General features: G+C 42.3%; 1 protein-coding gene across 1 annotated transcript in view; it reads left to right on the top strand.

Moving 5' to 3' along the window:
• Window positions 1–590: 590 nt before the first annotated feature.
• PAPSS1 (3'-phosphoadenosine 5'-phosphosulfate synthase 1) overlaps window positions 591–21,008 on the top strand; it is a 66,814-nt gene continuing 46,396 nt past the window's right edge. The window contains exons 1-2 of the mRNA XM_060779121.2: window positions 591–865; window positions 19,468–19,582. Coding sequence (XP_060635104.2) covers window positions 806–865; window positions 19,468–19,582 — 175 coding nt within the window. The 5' untranslated portion in view covers window positions 591–805. The remainder of the gene's footprint in view (window positions 866–19,467; window positions 19,583–21,008) is intronic.

The raw sequence follows: 21,008 nt of genomic DNA, 5'->3' as shown, positions 1-21,008 counted from the left end.
AGAGGCATTCTCTCCTGTCGTTTTGCCTGCATCTATGGCAAGCATCCTCAGAGGTAGTGAAGTCTGTTGGAACTAGGAAAATGGGTTTATATATCTGTGGAATGACCAGGGTGGGACAAAGAACTCTTGTCTGTTGGAGCTAGGTATGAATGTTTCAACTGACCACGCATTTGATGGCCTGGCAGTTTTTTGGTGTGGCTTGTTAGTGCCTGAGGGAATCTTTTGTTGAGAGGTGATTAGATGGCCCAAGAAAGCTTGACCACCGAGTAAGGTAAAGTGGTGTCAAACCGCATTCATTCTCTTTCCAGAAATACAAGAGTCCTCCTCCGCCTCGTACAAAAGAGAAACAGCCTCTGCGCGCCTAGAGCGGCGAACCCGGAAGTGCCGCTCTCACCCGTTCGACTCCTCTTTCCTAGAGAGCTTCATTTTCGTCCCCTCCCGCCCCTTTTTCCCGAAGCGAGCATGGTGATTCGCGGCGAGACTGGCGCATGCGCAGAAGCGACCCAGGAGGGGACGCCGTGCGGCGTGGCAGTGCAAGCGAGGGCTGTCTCCTTCGCTTGCCAAAGGGAGGGGGGCGGCGGTGGAGTGTGCGCATGCGTACTCGCTCTCCCCTCTCTTTCTCGCCCCTCCTTTTCGGTCCCTGCCTCGGCGCCCCACCCACTCCGCTCCGCAAGCCCAATTAACCATCTTAAGCAGGAACAGCGTCGCCTTTTGCCTACCTCTGCCTCTCCATCCCTTCTGTTTCTTCTTCCCTTGCCTCCTGCCCTGGTGCTTTTGCCTCTCTTGCTTCCCCATTGGAGACAACATGGATTTGGCCACCAACCAGTGCAAGAAAGTCAAGCTGAGCAACAAAGTGCCCAGTTGGGTAAGTCTAATTGCAAGGGTTTTGGGGGGAAATGGTTTCTCTCTCTCTCTCTTGCAGGTTTAGGGAAGAGAATGGACAAGGATGCCTGCAGGGATGCAGATTGGGCAATGTTGGGTCTGTAGGTGCATCTACACAGTAGCCTTAACGCAGTTTGACATCACTTAATGGCTCAATACTATGGGATCTTGGGTATTTACAAAGTCTATAGCCTTTTCTGCTAGAGACTTACCAAACTACAGATCCCAGGATTCCATAGCAGCATTGAGTGTTGTCAAAGTGCATTAATTCTGTTGTGTAGATCAGGCATGGGCAAACTCTGGCCCTCCAGGTATTTTGGACTCCAACTCCCACAATTCCTAACAGCCTACGGCTGTTAGGAATTGTAGGAGTTGGAGTCCAAAACACCTGGAGGGCCAGAGTTTGCCTATGCCTGGTGTAGGCAGCAAATAAGACCGCATAAATAGGAGTCTAGTGTCTCGGTCCAGAGAAGTCATGCTATCCCTCTATTCCACCTTGATCAGACCACATCTGGAATACTGTGTCCAATTCTGGGTACCACAGTTGAAGGGAGATGTCAACAAGCAGGAAAGTGTCCATAAATGATCAAGGTTCTGGAGAACAAGCCCTATGAGGAGCGGCTTAAAGATCTGGGCATGTTTAGCCTGCAGAAGAGAAGGCTGAGAGGAGACATAATAAGGGCCATGTATAAATATGTGAGGGAAAGCCATAGGGAGGAGGGAGAAAGCTTGTTTTCTGCTACTCTAGAGACAAGGACACGGAACAAATCGCAGCTTGAGTGTGATCCTGGACTCATCACAGCCGAGGGGCCACCACTGAGAAGGCCGTGTCTCTTGTTCCTGCCAAACGCATCTGAGACGGAGGCCCAGGTTTCAGCGGTGACCAGGGGAGCATTTGCACAGTTAAAACTTGTGCGGTAGCTGCGCCAGTACCTTGGGAAGTCTAACTTGGCCATGGAAGTCCACACTCTGGTTACATCCCGTATAGACTACTGCAACGTACTCTACGTGGGTTTGCCTTTGAAGACTGTTCGGAAGCTTCAAATGGTCCAACGGGCGGCAGTCAGGTTGCTAACTGGAGCGGCGCTCAGGGAGTACACAACTTCTCTGTTGCGCCAGTTCCACTGGCTGCCAATCTGCTACCAGGCACAATTCAAAGTGCTGGCTTTAGCCTATAAAGCCCTAAATAGTTCCAGCCCAGCATATCTGTCTCAACAAATCTTCCCTTATGAACGATCTAGGACTTTAAGATTGTCTGGGGAGGCCCTGCTCTCGGTCCCGCCTCCGTCTCGGATGCGTTTGGCGGGAATGGGAAACAGGGCCTTCTCAGTGGTGGCCCCTTGGCTGTGGAACGCCCTTCCTAGGGATATTAGATCGGCCTCCTCCCTCTTAACATTTTGCAAAAAGGTTAAAACCTGGCTTTTTGAGCAGGCGTTTGCAAATGCAATGTAACAGGCAGTGATAGACCATGGAACGACTGACGATGCTATTGAATAGTGATTTCAGTAAGGAGACACTGAAGATTTATGTTTTTATTTATTGCTTATGAACCTATATTTTATATGCTAATGTTTTAAATTGTATTTTATATGTTGGGGGGCATCGGATTGTGCCGAATGTAAACCACCTTGAGTTGCCTTCGGGCTGAGAAAAGTGGTATATAAATATGGTAAATAAATAAATAAACAATGACTTCAAACTACAGGAAAGGAGATTCCACCTGAACATTAGGAAGAACTTACTGACTGGAAGAGCTGTTCAGCAGTGGAACTCTCTGCCCCAGAGTGTGGTGGAGGCTCCTTCTTTGGAGGCTTTTAAGCAGAGACTGAATGGCCATCTGTCGGGGGTGCTTTGAATGCGATTTTCCTGCTTCTTGGCAGGGGGTTGGCCCACATAGTCTCTTCCAACTCTAGGATTCTATGATTCTAAAATGCTTGAGATGCCAGGGCTTGTTTGCACAGGAGGAAGCAGCGGATCAGATTTCAGTGCATTCCATTGACTCTAATTTGTGTTTTCAGGGAAAGTGAAGGAGGAGGAACTGGGGAAGGAATTCACTCTTTAAAAAGAAACTCCATAATGCAGGTGTACAGTCAACCCTCTGTATCCACAGGTTCTGTATCCGTGGATTCCATCATTCACAACTTAGAAATAGCCCATACTAAATACAAAAATCCACTCGTGCATCTACACCAGGCATGGGCAAACTTTGGCCCTCCAGGCGTTTTGGACTCCAACTCCTACAATTTCTAACATTCAATAGGCTGAAGTTTGTCCATACCTGGTCTACACTGTATGCTTTAACTGCCAGGGCTAAATGCTATGGAATTATGGGAGTTGCAATTTGGTGAGGTCCCAGCACTCTGGAGGAGAAGGTTCAAGACCTTGTTAAACTAGCGTTCCCATTATTCTATAACATTGAGTAGCAATTATGGCAGTTGCAGTTTGGTAAGATCCCAGCACTCTATGGAGGAGAAGGTTCTAGACTCTGTAAAATTACAGTTCCCATAATTCTATAATGCTGAGTTGCAGTTATGAGAGTTTCAGTTTGGTGAGATCCCAGCACTCTTTGGAGGAGATGTTTCAAGACCTTGTAAAACTACAGTTCCCATAATGGTTGTAGGTTTTTCGAGCTGTATGGCCATGTTCTAGAATCATTCCCTCCTGACATTTTGCCTGCATCTATGGCAGGCATCCTCAGAGGTTGTGAAGTCTCACAACCTCTGAGGATGCCTTCCATAGATGTAGGCAAAACGTCAGGAAAGAATGCTTCTAGAACATGGCCATACAGCTCGAAAAACCTACAACAACCCATTGATTCCGGCCTTTGACAGTTCACATAATTCCATAACATTGAGTCGTAGCAGTTAAAATGGTGTCAATCTGCATTAACGCTATCCTAAAAATGCAAGCCTTGATTGTGCTAAAAAGGAACAGCAATTTACTATGCCTTTGTATGTATATACTGGGACTTGAACATCTACAGATTTCTGGTATCTACAGCAGTGTCCTGGAACCCAACTGGATACCGAAGGCACAAAGGTGCCTCAGTGGAGCAATGAGTTAAATCCTTGTGCTGGCTGAACAGCTGACCTGAAGGTCAGCGGTTCAAATTCACGAGACGGGGTGAGCTCCCGTGTGTCAGCCCCAACTTCCCATCCAGGGACATGAGAGAAGCCTTGCACAGGATGGTAACACATCCGGCTGTCCCCTGGGCAACGTCTCTGCAGACGGCCAATTCTCTTGCATCAGAAGCGACTTGCAGTTTCTCAAGTCGTCCCTGACACAATGAAAAAATAAGCAACCCGAAGGCGCACTCCATATCTATTATTATTCATGTCAGGAGTGACTTCAGAAACTGCAAGTCGCTTCTGGTGTAAAAGAACTGGCCGTCTGCAAGAATGTTGTCCAGGGGACACCCGGATATTTTTGATGTTTTTCCATCTTTGTGGGAGGCTTCTCTCATGTCCCTGCATGGGGAGCTGGAGCTGACATCGGGAGCTCATCCGCACTCTCCTTGGATTCGAACCTCCGGTCTATCGGTCTTCAGCCCTGCCGGCACATGGGTCTAACCCATTGTGCCACCGGGGGCTCTATTATTATTATTATTATTATTATTATTATTATTATTAGCAGTAGTTGCCAAACTGGATACCGAGGACCCATAGTGTATTTAGCAAGAGAGAGAGTACCTATCTCTCTGTTTTTCTATGCAGAGCCTGTCTTTATGAATGAGATCTAAACACAGCTTTTCTTCTCTGTTGCTTTATCCCGCATCTCTGGGTAGTGCTTGTATTAAAAACTGTGGGTGGCAAAAGGGCTGCCAATGCACAGTAATGCGCCCACCTCCTTCAGCATCATTTCTTTCCTTCTCTGTCTGTTGGAGGAGGAGGAAAGGACTGGGGTTTCAATTGTACAAAGTGCCCATTCATAAATCTTGGGCAGCTCAAAACTGAGGTTCTTTGTGAGGTCCTTCTTGAATGAGAGCACTGTGGAGGCAGGAACAAACTTGGGTTTTCATCACCAAGGTGCCTGGCAGGTCAGTTTACAGCACAAGCTAAAGGCTGTGAAAGTCTCAGACCCCTGGGAGGCCCTTTGCTAGAAATGAGAGGGTGCTTTTTCATGACACAGAACAACAGTTATCATCTGAAATCAAACGTCTGTTGGAATTACCAACCCCAACCCTGAGTTTGTGGTATCGGAAGGAAAAGATACAGCTCAGTGATAGACTTGAAAAAGACAGCACAATCTGATTTGAATTGACATGTGTCCATTTACTGCTGAACATGTTCTGATCTGTGTTTGAGAAAGGTGCCCGTCTTGCTCTGTAGTGCTGTGTGAAAGATGAATTATAAGGCCTTGGATCTGTCCACAGGAGATCAAGGAAATGAGGTGCCTTCTACACTGCCACATCATCCATCAAATCACACATTATCTGCTTTGAACTAAATTATATGAGTCTGCACTGCCAATAAGGGCACTTCCAGCAAGCATATTCTAGCCAACGACCCATGCAAAAGACACACAGGCAAGAGGAAAAATCTTTACTCTTAACAGCAGAGGTGAAACATAAACCTGTAGTGTTGCATACAAAAATCAAACATTGCAACAAACTTACATAGTCCTTGTAAGTAACATAGAATAAGGCATCTTCATCTTCAATCAAATGAGAAAGCAAAACATAAACCTTGAGTAAATAGTTATTTCATCATAGCCTCCTTCAAAGTAGCTTCTCCAAACTGCTCCCCCGAGCAAAGCCTTTGAGCATAGAGGTCCTCAGAGCAAAAGATGAACTGTATTCTAAAACCCATACAGTTATACCCCACCGGGTGTGGCCCAAACATGCTGGCTGACCTACATTACCAGCTGCAAATGATAATTAACATCATAACGTTTTTCTTCAACACACACACACACACTTGGTCCTGCTATGACTTACTTACTTTCCACACGGGGACATGAGAGGACCTTCCCACAGGATGGTAAAACATCCGGCCATCCCCTGGGCAATGTCCATGCAGACGGCCCATTCTCTCACATCAGTAGTGACTTGAAGTTTCTCAAGTCGCTCCTGACATGAAAAAAAAACTGGATTATATGAGTTTGCGCTACAAGATAATCTGGGATACACAGAAAACCTGGGATCAGATCTTGGGATATAGGGACAGTCTGGAAGGGCCCATAATCTAGTTCAAAGCAGATAATCTGGATTTTGTATGGCAGTGTAGAAAGGGCCTGGGAATGAGCTATTGGGGTAAAATTATGAAACTTGATTCCTTTCCCTGCCTGCTTATTTTTGAGTTTTAGAAGTTCATGAGTTGCCATCTCTGAAGGAATGTTTGTGTTTCATGTGTTTCATACTTTCTTTACATGGCCCTATGTATGTATGAAAATGTGTTTTCAGTGAAAATTTACAATTGCAAACAGCATCTGAGAGCAGCTTTTTCCCCATCAGTATGATACCATGGAGGGAACTCAAGTATGGTCCAAAGCTAGAATCCCTTATGTTGGTCATAGACATTACTGGTAGTTGCTGTGAGTTTTCCGGGCTGTATGGGCCTGTTCCAGAAGCATTCTCTCCTAACGTTCCACCAACATCTATGGCAGGCATCCTCAGAGGTTGTGATGTCAGGAGATAATGCTTCTGGAACATGCCCATACAGCCCGGAAAACTCACAGCAATCCATTGATTCTGTCCATGAAAGCCTTCAACAACACATTACTGGTAGTGCTGCCATAAAATAAGAATTAAAGATTTGGCTGTATGCCAATCTGTTTTAGTGATCTTAACAACTCCCATTTTGATAATAGCCGATGTCTCCCCATGCCCTGTATTGTTTGCTGAGCATTTATTTATTTATTTATTTATTTCGAGGTTTTATATACTGACCCTCTCGCCTTCAAAGAGGGATTCGGACATGTTCACAACATGTGTTAACATACAAAAAATATACAATAACAACACAATGCCACTTCATAACACGATTAAAATATCAGCACTATACACATTAAAACATCATCACAGTTAAAAGAGCCAAATCGTCCAACACCATCACAATCCCATTCATCCTCCTCCTTTCATGTGGGCAAAGAATTAAATCAGTTGTCAAATGCCACGTTCCACAACCAGGTCTTTGTTAGTTTCCTGAACGTCATGAGGGAGGGGGCAGTTCTGATCTCTAATGGCAGGGAGTTCCAAAGTCGAGGGGCCACCATCGAGAAGGCCCTGTCCCTCGTCCCCACCAGCCGTGCTTGTGCAGGCGGTGGGACCGAGAGCAGGGCCCCTCCAGACGATCTTAGTGGTCTTGATGGTTCGTAGGGGAGAATACGTTCAGAGAGGTAAACAGGGCCGGAGTCGTTTAGGGCTTTATAGGTTAACACTTTGAATTGTGCTCCGAAGCTAATTGGCAGCCAGTGGAGTTCGAGTAACAGTGGACTGGTGTGCTCCCTGTACCCAGCCCCCGTTAGTAATCTGGCTGCCGCGTGTTGTACTTGCTGCAGCTTCCGGGCAGTCTTCAGAGGCAACCCCACGTAGAGAGCATTGCAGTAATCTAAGCGGGATGTAACCAAAGCGTGTACTACTGTGGCCAAGTCAGCCTTCCCAAGGTACGGACGCAGCTGGCGCACAAGTTTTAATTGTGCGAATGCTCCCCTGACCACCGCTGAAACCTGGGGTTCCAGGCTCAGCGATGAATCCAGGAGAACTCCCAGACTGCGTACCTGTGTTTTTAGGGGGAGTGTGACCCCGTCCAGCACAGGCTGTAACCTCGTACCCTATTCGGTCTTATGACTGACCAGGAGTACCTCTGTCTTGTCTGGATTTAGTTTCAATCTGTTGTCCCTCATCCAGTCCGTGACAGCGGCCAAGCACCGGTTCATGACCTGAACACCCTACTTAGTGGCAGGTGGAAAAGAGTGATAGAGTTGGACATCATCTGCGTACAGATGACATCGCACCCCAAAACTTCGGATGATCTCTCCCAACAGCTTCATGTATATGTTAAACAGCATAGGGGACAAAACTGAACCCTGCGGGACTCCACAGTACAATGGCCGCGGAGTCGAGCAGGTGCCCCCTAAAGACACCTTCTGAGATCGACCCTCGAGGAACGACTGGAGCCACTGCAATGCAGTACCCCCAAGGCCCATTCCTGCGAGGCGTCTCAGAAAGATACCGTGGTCGACGGTATCGAAGGCCGAAGAGAGGTCCAGCAGAACCAGCAGGGACACACTCCCCCTGTCCAATTCCCGGCGAAGATCATCCACTAAGGCGACCAAGGTTGTCTCAGTACCATGTCCCGGCCTAAAGCCAGACTGTGACGGATCTAGATAGTCCGTGTCCACCAGGAATTCCTGGAGCTGCGAGGTCACCACATGTTCCAGGACTTTGCCCAAGTAGGAGAGATTGGAAACTGGCTGAAAGTTGACGAATTGAGTGGGGTCTAGTGATGGTTTTTTCAACAGCGGTTTGATGACAGTTTGTTTTAAGCTGGCTGGAATCTTGCCTTCCTGAAGGGAGGCGTTAACCACCACCTTTACCCACTCTGCCAAACCCCCTCTGGCTTCTTTTACCAGCCAGGAAGGGCAGGGGTCTAGGATGCATGTGGTGGACCTCGCCTCCCCCAGAACCCTGATGACCTCGTCGAGTTGAACAGATCGAAACGAATCCAACAAAACAATATTTTGCTAGAAATGTTGTAAATGCAATGTTACATGCCCAGGGCCACCAGCCTCATCATTTGGCTACATACATACAGTGGTCAACCCAGAGAATATCCTATTAAACCAACAAGGTCGAGCTGAGTTCTCTACTGGTCACATAGATGTCAGATGAGGATTACCATGTATGCATTATATATTGCACTAGGTCTTTTGGCTAAAGTTATTGATCATTGTTATGTTTGCTTTCCTGATCAGTTTCAGGGTCCATCCTTGCCTTTTGTCCCACTTTGACAGATAAAGTAGAGCTGATATTTCAGTCCTACTCAACAATAGAATTCATTTCTCCCCCCAGGGCTCCATAACTATTTCAAAAGTTCAGGGACTTAGAAGAAGATGTACCTGTTGGTTCAAAGCAGAGTAGAAAGGGGAACTCCCATTGCAAAAGTGAAAGCCTGATTGTGCAAGTTTGATGTAACTTGGAGTATCCTCTTGTTGCATGTACCTCCCAGATATCAGGTGCATTTGTGTAACAAGATAACTCAGGCTTCTGTAAGGAAAGAGAAATATGCTGGTGTTCACATTCCAGTTGTATCCACTTTACAGTGGGAGGAAAGAGAGAAGCCACAAAGCTTTACATCATAATTTGTGGTATCTGGATGGAAACAGAGCTCACTTTATAGTTTCTTTCAAAATGAACAGGCAGAAATACACAGCTTGTTTCAAACATGTATCTCCTAATTGTTGAGAGAGGAAGAACTGGAGAGCTGACTGTGAACACATTCAGATTATTTTATAAAGCATGGAGCAAAACATGAAGCAGTAAACTTACATTACCAACAAGTCAGGGTTCTTGGGGAGGCCGAGTTTGTTGTGCAGTATTTTGAGATTGAAGCCATTGTCTATGCAGTCTGAGGCATATATGTCCTTATAATGTTGTAATATTTGTTATGTTTGAGTACTCCTACCCTAAAACTTCAGTTTGATCATTGTTTTTATCATGTGTAGCAACCATCTACTTTTGTTAAGTCACAAGAAAATCATATTAACTACATATGCTTTTGCACGTGAGAACTTCAGATGTTTGTTTTTTTAAATCCACGTACAACAGTATATTTCATTGAACCTCAAGAAACTTTTCCACTTTTTGAAGACTTTGTTTTTTATTACTTGGAAGGTGTATCTCTGAAGTTTTCCTCTCTGAGAGCAGTTATTAGAATTAACTGATTCAAGGAAATAAAAAAGAAAATGAGGAAATGCTTTGATGACACACAACTCTATTCCTCCTTGCCACCGAAGACCCCCGGATCCTGGCCCAGTGCATGGTAGCTGTGATGGACTGGATGGACTAGACTAAAGCTGTATCCAGACAAGACTGAGGTTCTCCTAGTCAGCCGTGAGGCCAGTCAGGGTATAGAGTGGCAAGCTGTGCTCGATGGGGTTACACTCCCCCTGATGACACAGCTCGGAGGGTCCTCCTGAACTCAGCGCTGATGCTTGAAGCTCAGGTGCCGGCAGTGGCTGGGAGGCCCTTTTCACTGTTAAAGCTTGTGTGCCGGCTCCTACCATACTTCAAAAAGCCTGACTTGGCACAGTGGTCCATGCTTTAGTTACATCTGCATTGGATTATACCAATGCACTCTATGAGGGGGAACCTTTGAAGACAGCTCAGAAAATGAAATTGGTGCAAAGACTGGCAGCCAGGCTACTAACTGGAGCTAGATATAGGGAGCACACAATTCCCCTATTAAAGCAGCTCCATTGGCTGCCGATAAATTTCCAGTCCCAATTCAAAGTGCAGGTTATCACCTATAAAGCCCTAAACAACTCGGGTCCTAACTATCTTCGTGACTGCATTCCCCCTATGAACCAGCGTGGGCTCTAAGGTCTGCCAGGAGTCTGTCCTCTTCGTCTCGCCACCATCACAAGCATGGCTGGTGGGGACAAGGGAGAGGGCCTTCTTGGTGGTGGACCCCCGGCTTTGGAACGCCTTCCCCAGGGAGATTAGACAGACCCCCACACTGTCCTCCTTTCGTAGGGTTTCGAAGACGTGGCTTTTCAAACAAGCTTTTGAGAATGCTTAGTCCTTAGTTGTTCTGTGCAGTAGTCTCACATCCTGGTACTTTATCCTATGCTCTCTCTCCATTACTGCAGCTTGCACTTATTTCATTCCTGTTGTTTACAGCTTGACCATGTTTACATCAGCTTATCACCACTGGTTGATGACCTTAGTTTTATTGAGTCTGAGTTGATGTTTTTATATGCATATGTGTTTTATTTTGCTGTATTTTATATTGTGCTTCATTTTTATATTTGTTTTTAGGCACTTGTGCAGATGGTGGCAGGATATAAGAATAAAGTGATTATTATTATTCTGGCTTCTCATGGAGATTTGTTTCTTAAAGTCTGGGTATGCTTGGCAACATGCACATACCAAGTTTTCAGCTTCATATACATTCGGCTTCATATACACTTGTTCTTAGTACCTAGCCACAATTCTGTGCTGCTAGCTCTAGAGAACAGCTAGGAAGACCAGCAGGAGTGATCCTGATGTCAGTTTTTTAAAATTTCATATGCTAATAATAAAACTTAAATTGATAATCTGACTGAAGTATAGCTGGGATTCAAGCCTCCCTCTGGTTGATGGAGTGCAACTCCCAACACCTCCAGCTATCATAACAAATACTGTTACATCCCTGGAATTGCATCCCAGCAGCATCTTTCCTACTTTTGCTTTAGAGTTTTCATAAAGCAAAGCAAGCCTGGCACCATAGGGAACAGCATATGAATATAGTTTTAACCTTCCACACAATTCTTCCACAATGTCCTTGAGCATTACAAATTTACTTAATAATTTGATTCCTCTGCCATGTGAAAGTGTGTCAACAAGGGAGTTATATTCCCTTTAACTGGTCCCAGCAGGACTCTGGTTACAATATTTTTTACCTGCTGAAGTTTCTGAATAGTTTCCAAAGTCATTCATGTAAAGTGCATCACGGTCATCCAAATGTTGTAACAACCAAGGCATGTAACCAAGTGCAGCTGCAATGACGAATTCTGAAGCTTTTGTTTCTCATTCAGGTTAACTACAGTGTGTCATTTTGTTTCTGAACTTAATAAATTGTGGTTTGTTTAAATTATGGACTGCTTCAAATAATCCAAATTCAAACTGGGTTGTGATGCAGGTTGTTCAAATGAAACTCTACTAATAGTAATCCTGGTTCAGCGTTTGCACATCTAATTGTTGTTAGTTGAAGAAAGAAAGGAAAGCTCTCAGTAGTCTTGGACTTCAACCATGCAAGAGAAAGAAAGAAGTGTAAAAAATTACTTCTGCATCATGACCTAAGGATATGGCTGGTATATTAATATAAAATGGTGGGGGGAGGGGTAGAGACACATCACTGGATATAGTAATATGTGTGTTTGTTTGTAAATAAAGATGAAAACCAGATTACACATTAAAAGACATCAGGAATTCTAATATTAGGCAAGGATGTGTACTGTCCTGATATATAAATCTTGTGTAATATTGGATAGAAGGTAGTCTTACTTGTTTTGCTAAAGGAACTTAGCAAAACAAAGCTACCACTTTAGGCATTTTAAATACTGGGAAAGAAAGATCAATAAAGGAACATGGCAATGATGGTAATGTTGAAACATGGCACCAGCTTTTCAGCATGGCAGCTGCCTTAAAGTTGATCTGAATCCATATAGAAACCAATGCGCAACAGTGCCTCTTATTTTTCATTCTTTTAATTATTGACCAGATGTAATTGTAACTTTGTATTGCATAGCCCACTGAAACATAAGTAGGAAGGGATAACTTGTGACCACTGTCTCAGCAACATTGTTTCAAGGTTGGCTGGGGTGGTGGTGGAGCATCCACACAGTGCCTTTATCCCAGGAGCTCCTTGTTCAAGATGGAGGGTGACTAGAAGACATCAGCTGAAAACGTGGGAGGAATTGCTACAAAGCCCAAAAAACATGAGATTAAAAAGTGTGGGAATATCTCCGTCTTGGCCAGAAGATTTGGATCTTTGAATCTCAGTATGTCCCTGCACTCAGAAAATACAGCATTTTTTTATGTTGGTTTGTTCCCGTATTACAAATGTTGGTTCCTCATTGCTTCTATTGTAAAAATATGGGGAGAGTTAAGTACATGGCAAAATGTCACAAACTGATAAATGGGTGGATAGCGATGTCCCTCTTGCCATGACAAAGTTTTTGCCCTGTAATCAACTTTCACCAGATTTTTTATGATAGAACCAATGAGGAACAGACATTTATAACCCAGGAACAAAACCCATATGAACGATGTGAATATTTGCATCAGAGCATTATTATTATTATTATTATTATTATTATTATTATTATTATTATGCTGCCAGAGTGTTTGGCAGACATCCCACAATGGCCATCTTGTGGGCTTCTAAATCCTGGATCACGACATAAAGACCAGATGTTGCAGTCACAAATCCTGGGACCAACAAATCTGTGTGCGGAGCTGGGTTTTTTGTCTTACCTATTAAATCCGCAACTTGGTGCTGTCTGGAAGCACCCTGGGAGTGTATGATAAACCTGTTTCAGTTCCCAGATATGAAATAGTAGAGATGTTTTTGTATAATGTATATGTTTTTATATCTTGTAGTAGTATCTAAGATGGTTTCAAAACCTTTTCAAATCGAAGTAAATGAAAGTTCAGAGTTGAGCTGCTTGAAGGTTCAGCCAAATAATAGTTCAAAAAGAACACAATCAACTGGTTTCAAACTTTGACATTTTGATTTATTGCTGGTGCCTTTCCTGTTGATAACTGCTTTTGTATCACATAAATGCTTCTGGTTTAAATAGGTAGCTGGTAGAGAAAGCTTTTATTGTGTTGTCCTTAGCTACTGCAAACTAGGTCCACTTCTGCCTATTAATATGAAGGGATCCCCTAAGGGAATATAAAGGTAAATTGACCTCTACATGAAAGACTTATTAATTAGATAATTTAAGATTAACTTTAGCTAATTGTATACAGGTTGAGCATTCATTATTTGGAATTCTGAAATCCAAAGTACTCTAGAATTCAAAATTGTCTACATGGGTGGCTAAGAAAATGAGATATTTACTTTCTGATTCTTAATTCTTTTTTCATTTAATGTTTAATGTTGTTTTGTTCTGGACTTTGTTACTATATTTTTGCTTGCTCTGGAACCTTTGGGGCATAACTTTGAGCAAGGAATTTGTTCTCTACTGACATCCATCCTGGCTTCAGTTCTCTTATGTACAAGTGCTCAGTGTTTTGTGTGTGCTGAAAACTAGTTCACTTTCCTGAAGTACATGGATAAGCAAACTTTATATTTAGATTCATTTATTTTTGCTTCATTTATTTTTACAGTTCATTAGATGTCCCCTTAGAGTTGGTTCTTCCACAGGTTTTTGAACAGGTCTAAATCATATTTGTTACTGTTTTTCAGATATTTCATTTCTCTCAGAGCCATATATATTTTGGAGACTGCTTTCATTTTTATTTACATAGATCTATTTTTTCCAGGTTCATATTTTTGACATGTAATAGGTTTTAAAATATCACGATTCCAAAGAGTATGCTGGTCCTTGGTTTAATTTTTTCTTTTCCGTTTTCAAGGACCAGAGGACCTTTCAAGCTATATAATTATAGCACCATGATTCCACTTCTGCTTCCTGTTTACATCCTGTGGAATCTCGAATTATGTTTTTGTGCGATGAGGCACTAGACCTCACCAACTGAGAATTTTCCATACCTCTCCATAAACTACAACTGAGTTGCCTGAGGGCTGAGAAGAGCGGTATATAAATGAAGCAAATAAATAAATAAATAAATAAGTACCTGGAATCCATAGGATGGAACCAGCACCGCTAAAGTAGAATCACTGTGAAATAAATGTGTAGTGTAAGAAAGTCTCATATCTCTTGGATTCTGGATCAGTATTCCTCACTCTGCATTAGGTTTTCAGGAATCTCATAAGTTTTCCATTCTCAATCTTATGTCAAATTGCTAGAAAATTAGGACCATATTTATGAACAAATCTAATTGTACATAAAGGCAAAATTTAACTAATTTAATGTGTTTCAAAACTAGTATATATTGGCTAGATTCATCTGATGTTTTAATCCAGTATCTGATACTATAAATTCATCTTTAACTTCATCTAAAACTTTAATTTGTTCACATTGCTTATTTCAATGTCATGGTATTGTATGTTCATTTTTTAACATCTATTGATTTTTTCCCTCTGATTTTATGAATTTTTATTCTGTAAGGCTGATTTCTTCTTTATTGTTAGCAGTGTTTCTCAATCTTCCTAATGCTCCCACCCTTTAATACAGTTCCTCATGTTGTGGTGACATGCAACCTTAAAATGATTTTCTTTGCTACTTCATAACTGTAATTTTGCTCTGTTATGAATCGTAACATAAATATCCAATATACAGGATGTATTTTCATTCACTGGACCAAATTTGGCAAAAATACCTGATACACCCAAATTTGAATACTGGTGGGGTTGGGTGGGGATTGATTTTGTCATTTTGGAGTTGCAGTTGTTGGTATTTATAGTTCACCTACAATCAAAGAGCATTCTGAACTCCACCAATGATGGAATTGAACCAAACTTGGCACACAGAACTGCCATAACCAACAGAAAATACTGGAAGGGTTTGGTGGGCATTGACCTTGTGTTTTGGATTTGTAGTTCACTTACATCCAAAGAACAGTGTGGGCTCAAACAACGATAGATTTGGACCAAACTTGGCATGAATGCTCAGTATGCCCAAATGTGAATACTGGTGGAGTTTGGGGAAAATAGACCTTGATATTTGGGTGTTGTAGTTGCTGGGATTTATAGTTCACCTACAATCAAAGAGCATTCTAAACCCCACCAACAATAGAATTGGGCCAAACTTCCCACACAGAACCCCCATGTCTTGAAAGGACTTGCTGGCACGAGCCTCCCTCCAACCTCACATGCTCTACCTCACACCATGCTGCCATACGCCAACCACGCTTGCTCTCACCTCCCCACTGGAGTCTCAAAAGCAGCCCTCTCCTTGGCAGAGAGGTCAGGCAATCACAGCAGGAGGAAGGCTTTTTGTGGGAGGATTCACCCTCTGTTTCCAAAAAGGAAGAGAAGGACAGGTGGAGAGATCTTCAGCCTTCTCTGCCAAAGGAGTTGGCAGAAATATATGTTTCCAATGGTCTTTGGTGACCCCTCTGAAACCCCCTCACTGCCCTCAGGGGTCCTGACCCCTAGGTTGAGAAATGCTTATCTATAGTGACTGAAATATATTTCTCCTCTCTGAGGCCCATCTACAGTGCCATATAATGCTGTTTCAGAATGCAGTTTAACATCACTGAACTTTATTATATGGCAGGGTGAATTTATGTTATCCAGTTAAACTGCATTCTGAAACTGCATTATATGGCAGTGTAGATGGAACCTAAGTAACCTGAAATCATCTGTAGTTACATCTTGTTCCCTGTGAACAAAAATTGTTTTCAAGTATGTTATTAGATTAGAAAGAGCTGATTGATTGTGCCTCTTGTCACAGAGGTAAATGTTCTCTGAAGTCAAGACTCGGTCATTTAAGCGGGTAATTTACTGGAATATCTCCAACTTCTTTATAAATGAATTGTTCAATCTTCTGAAATGTAACACTTTGGCTGGCAATCATAATGATTTATTCGGCATGGGAAAGCTAAGATTTAAGATTACATGTTTATTGTTCTTGTTACTATATAGATCATAATGTTCCATAACAAAATTGTTGTGCCAAAAAGTTCTGTAGATGTTGAGTTACATGATTGAAATCACATATTCTGATAATATACTGCTCGTGAGCAAGATTGCCTTTGTATTAGGTGGGTTGTGTGTATGTATGTCTGAGTTGTAAGCCTGTATTAGTTCTGACTTCTGGTTGGAATTTCTCAAGGAAGATACAGTGAGTCCTTGATATCTGCTGGGGTTGGGTTCTAGGACCCACCGTAGATACAAAAAATCTGGATACTTAGATTCCATTATGTACAATACCATACTAAGATATTGACCTCTATCATTATCATGGCAATGGCAAAGTCAAGTGACATGGTATCATTTCTAGATATCAATATGGTGGCCATAACATCATATCTGTGGTCCTCAGAAAATGCTGAAAATTGTTGTAGCAAAAATGCAGAGGGACTCATTGTTCTTTGACATTCTCCCGTATATGACTTCATGCAGTGTAGCTGAAGAATTGGAGCCTCTGGTGGCGCAATGGTTAAACCGTTGTGCTGGAAGGTTGAAGGTTCAAATCTGGGGAGAGCAAGGATGAGCTCCCTCTGTCAGCTCCATCTCCCCATGCGGGGACATGAGAGAAGCCTCCCACAAGGATGGTGAAACATCAAAACATCCAGGCGTCTTCTGTGCAACGGCCTTGCAGATGGACAATTCTGTCACACCAGAAGTGACTTGTAGTTCTCAAGTCACTGCTGACACACACATACATACACACAAAAGCGAACAATTGAAAACCGAATTTAAAAAGTACATGTCGTTATCTTACTTGGTGAAGGGTAGGATGAAAATGTAATAAGCTAGGTTTTTATCAGAAGTTACTGGGATTTTTCATTTTGAGCTGAGATTTAGATTGGAAACCTTTGACTTTACAATGAACAGATGTCATATGTGTCTTATGCTCAATTGTGAAACTATCTTCTGCAAACTAATATACTGTTGGTGTCTTTGTGCATTGAAATATTAGGAACCTTTGGAAAAAATGGGGTGAAATGCGAGCCTGTAAAGTACTTTGTGTACTTTGCTGTTAATTCAAGTATCCTCTCCTGCTGGCTGGAGATAATAATAGTATAGTTCTGAACATCTGATAAGTACTATGTTGGGGAAAGCCTGATTGTATTATTTTTCTAGTGGTTTGTATGTTTCAGGCTGGAGATTGTGCATGAGAAGCCTGAGCAAAATGAATGGCTCAAGATACTGCTTTCAATCTGCATGTCCCCTCTCTCCCTGTCCCTGATAAGGGACAGGGAAAGGTGAGGAAAGTTAATGCTATTCGTTAACATTAACAAGTTCTAAAGTAATATAATTATTTGGGGTATGTTTTCCCACTCTCTTATTATAAGGATCTATTGCACATTTGCCCCCCTGGTGGTGCAACAGGTTAAACTGCTGAGCTGCTGAACTTGCTGACCGAAAGGTTAGCGGTTTGAATCTGGGGAGCATGGTGAGCCCCTGCTGTTAGGCCCGGCTTCTGCCAACCTAGAAGATTGAAAACATACAAATGTGAGTAGATCAATGGGTACCGCTCCGACGGGAAGGTAACAGTGCTCCATGCAGTCATGCTGGCCACATGACCTAGGAGGTGTCTATGAACAATGCTGCCTCTTTGGCTTAGAAATTGAGATGAGCATCACCCTTCCAGAGTTGGACACAACTAGACATGGTTAAGGAAAAACCTTTACCTTTCATTGCACATGTAAGTAGGAAATGAAAAAGAGGCGTGGCATCAAGTGAATCCTTACTTAGTGATAGCTTGTCAAATAGTTAGCATGGAAAATAATGCATCTCTGTAACTCTGTGATGTGTAATTGATTTTTTATCATACCTTTGTGTAATATTAAAGAGGACATGGCAACAGATTTAATTTTAACGGTATTCAGTCATTGCTTTAAGGGGCCGCAGTAGTGCAGCAGGTTGAACTGTTGAATCTGCTGACCTAACGGTTGGCAGTTCGAAGCCACGGGTCAGGGTGAGCTCCCGCTGTTAGCCATAGCTCCTGCCAACCTAGCAGTTTGAAAACATGCAAATGTGATTAGATCAATAGGTACCACTTCAGCGGGAAGGTAATAAAGGTGTCTACGCAGCCATGCCGGCATCATGACCAGGAGGTGTCTGCAGACAACAAGCTTCAAACTGGAACAAGAGCACCTCCCCATGGCCAGTTGAGCACCACCTTCAGAAAGCCAGACATGAAAGGGGAAGCCTTTACCTTTGTTCCTTGTATTTGTATGTCATTGTTATTCCACTGTATTAAAGGCATTGAATATCTGTGTATGTTGTAATCCTCTCTGAGTCCCCTTGGGGAGATAGAGCGGAATATAAATACAGTGTTGTTGTTGTTGTTGTTGTTGTTAATATTATCTGACTCTGTTGTCCATGCCTTCGCATACTGAATGACTAGTAGAATTTTAGATCAGTAGAAAAATCCTGGTGGATGAGCTTCTGTAGCCTTAAAACTTTGCCTTTGCTAACTTGGCCAGGCATGTCGTAGAAGACTGAATGGACTTAAAAAGAAACTCATTATTCTAGCTTACTACTTCATATTTTTTTAGCCTGAAACTATATTATGAAAAAACTCAATGATTGCATTTAAATATTATAAATACTGGCCACTTATTAAATAATAACAGATTAAAATCCTAAAACATGGGAGTTGGAGTTTTAAAAGATGTTTTGCCAAACAGTGCTTCTGTCCCACCAGACTGCAATTCCAAGATTCCATAATATTGAGCATGGCAGTCAAAGTGGTGTCAAATTGCATTACTTCTACAGTGTAGATGAACCCTTAGTCTGTTTCTTCAGATACATGGAGAGACTTCATTGCACACATCTGTAGATATAGACTTAGTTTATGAAAGTTTATGCTACTAACTTAATTTTCTCAGTTAGTCTCTAAGGTGCTACAAAGATCCCTTTGCATATTGATATTCCAGACTAACATAGCTATGTCCTTGAATATCAGGTCAAGTGAATTATAGTTGCATTGTTAGTTTGTTTGACTTTTGCATGCTTCTGCAGCAGAGTATTCTGTTCACTTGCTTATTCCAATTTTTATGCCTGATTTACAGTTGACTAGTTTTTGTTAAGTGGTTCTGATCAAAATTAAAAATTTCCTTTCTCAATTGTTTTTTAGGGGATGCAAAGAGCTACCAATGTCACCTATCAAGCCCATCATGTCAGTCGAAATAAGAGGGGCCAGGTAGTCGGGACCAGAAGTGGTTTTCGGGGCTGCACAGTCTGGCTAACAGGTACAGTTTCACTGCTGGCAAGTCCACTGCATTTAATTTTTCATGACTGCATTTTCTCTCTGACATTTTAAAATGGTGGCAGTATGGAGAGATACTAAATACATAAATACCCAAAGTGACCCATTTAAGGTGGAATCAGGCGTCAAACAAGGATGTGTTATTGCCCCAACTTTATTCTCCATCTTCATCGCTATGATACTTCACCTTGTTGATGGGAAACTTCCCATCTATCAGACAGATGGCAAGCTGTTTAACCTCAGCAGACTGAAAGCCAAAACCAAGGGTACAACAACATCTGTTATAGAACTGCAGTATACTGATGACAATGTTGTCTGTGCGCATTCAGAAGAAGATCTACAAGCCACTCTAAACAGCTCCACAGAAGCATATGAGAAGCTCGGCCTGTCACTGAACATCGAGAAAACCAAAGTGCTCTTCCAGCAGTCACCAGCCAATCCCTCTCCAATCCCAGAAATACAGCTTAATGGTATAACATAAAAAAATGTTGACCATTTCCGCTACCTTGGCAGCCACCTATCCACCAAAGTCAACATTGACACCAAAATACAACACTGCCTGAGCTCTGTGAGTGCAGCATTTTTCTGAATGAAGCAGAGAGTGTTTGAGGACCGGGACATCCGTAGGGATACCAAGGTGCTTGTCTATAAAGCTATTGTCCTCCCAACCCTGCTATACGCCTGCGAAACGTGGACAGTCTACAGACGTCACATGCAACCCCTGGAACGATTCCATCAGCGCTGTCTCTGGAAAATCCTGCAAATCTCTTGGGAAGACAAATAATAGAAAAGTAATTAAGCAAATTAACATGGTACAATTTCAATGATAGCTGCTGGGGATTACTTTTAAAACCCAATATGAATATATTACTTTTTAAAACTGACTTTCTGTCCTCTATCTACACATGTACATTTGCCATGATTAGTGTAACTGATATTTCCAACATTGTAGAAATTTCACTGATTTAGTGAGTAAAATAGTATCTTTAAGTAGTTTGAGAGAGTACCTAATTACCTTTTAAGGTACTGCAGAGGAATAAACCTAGTTTATAAAAAATACATTCACAGTATTAAATTTGGGACATTTGAGAAGAACTGTAAGCATATAGGAAATCTATAGAAACAAAACGGTTCAGGCTTTAGTCCTAAAAGTATAAGTGCCATTAACATGTACATTATTAAGATGATGTACCTGTTTTCCTAAATGTGATAAATTAAGGAAGCTTTCATGATTTCAAAATGCTAGTGCATCTGTTTTTTTTATAAACTGTATTGCTAGACTTGTTAAATTAATTGTATGCACATGTGTGTGTCTCTGTGTGTGAGAGAGTGTTTTCAAGTCACCCATCTCCTTATATTGACCCCATGTTCCTTTTTCTTAGGTGATTAATGGTTATATATGGGTTTGT

The sequence above is a fragment of the Anolis sagrei genome, chromosome 5 (genome assembly GCF_037176765.1).
Source record: "Anolis sagrei isolate rAnoSag1 chromosome 5, rAnoSag1.mat, whole genome shotgun sequence".
Lineage (NCBI taxonomy): Eukaryota > Metazoa > Chordata > Lepidosauria > Squamata > Dactyloidae > Anolis > Anolis sagrei.
This window is presented reverse-complemented; position numbering and strand designations above follow the sequence as displayed.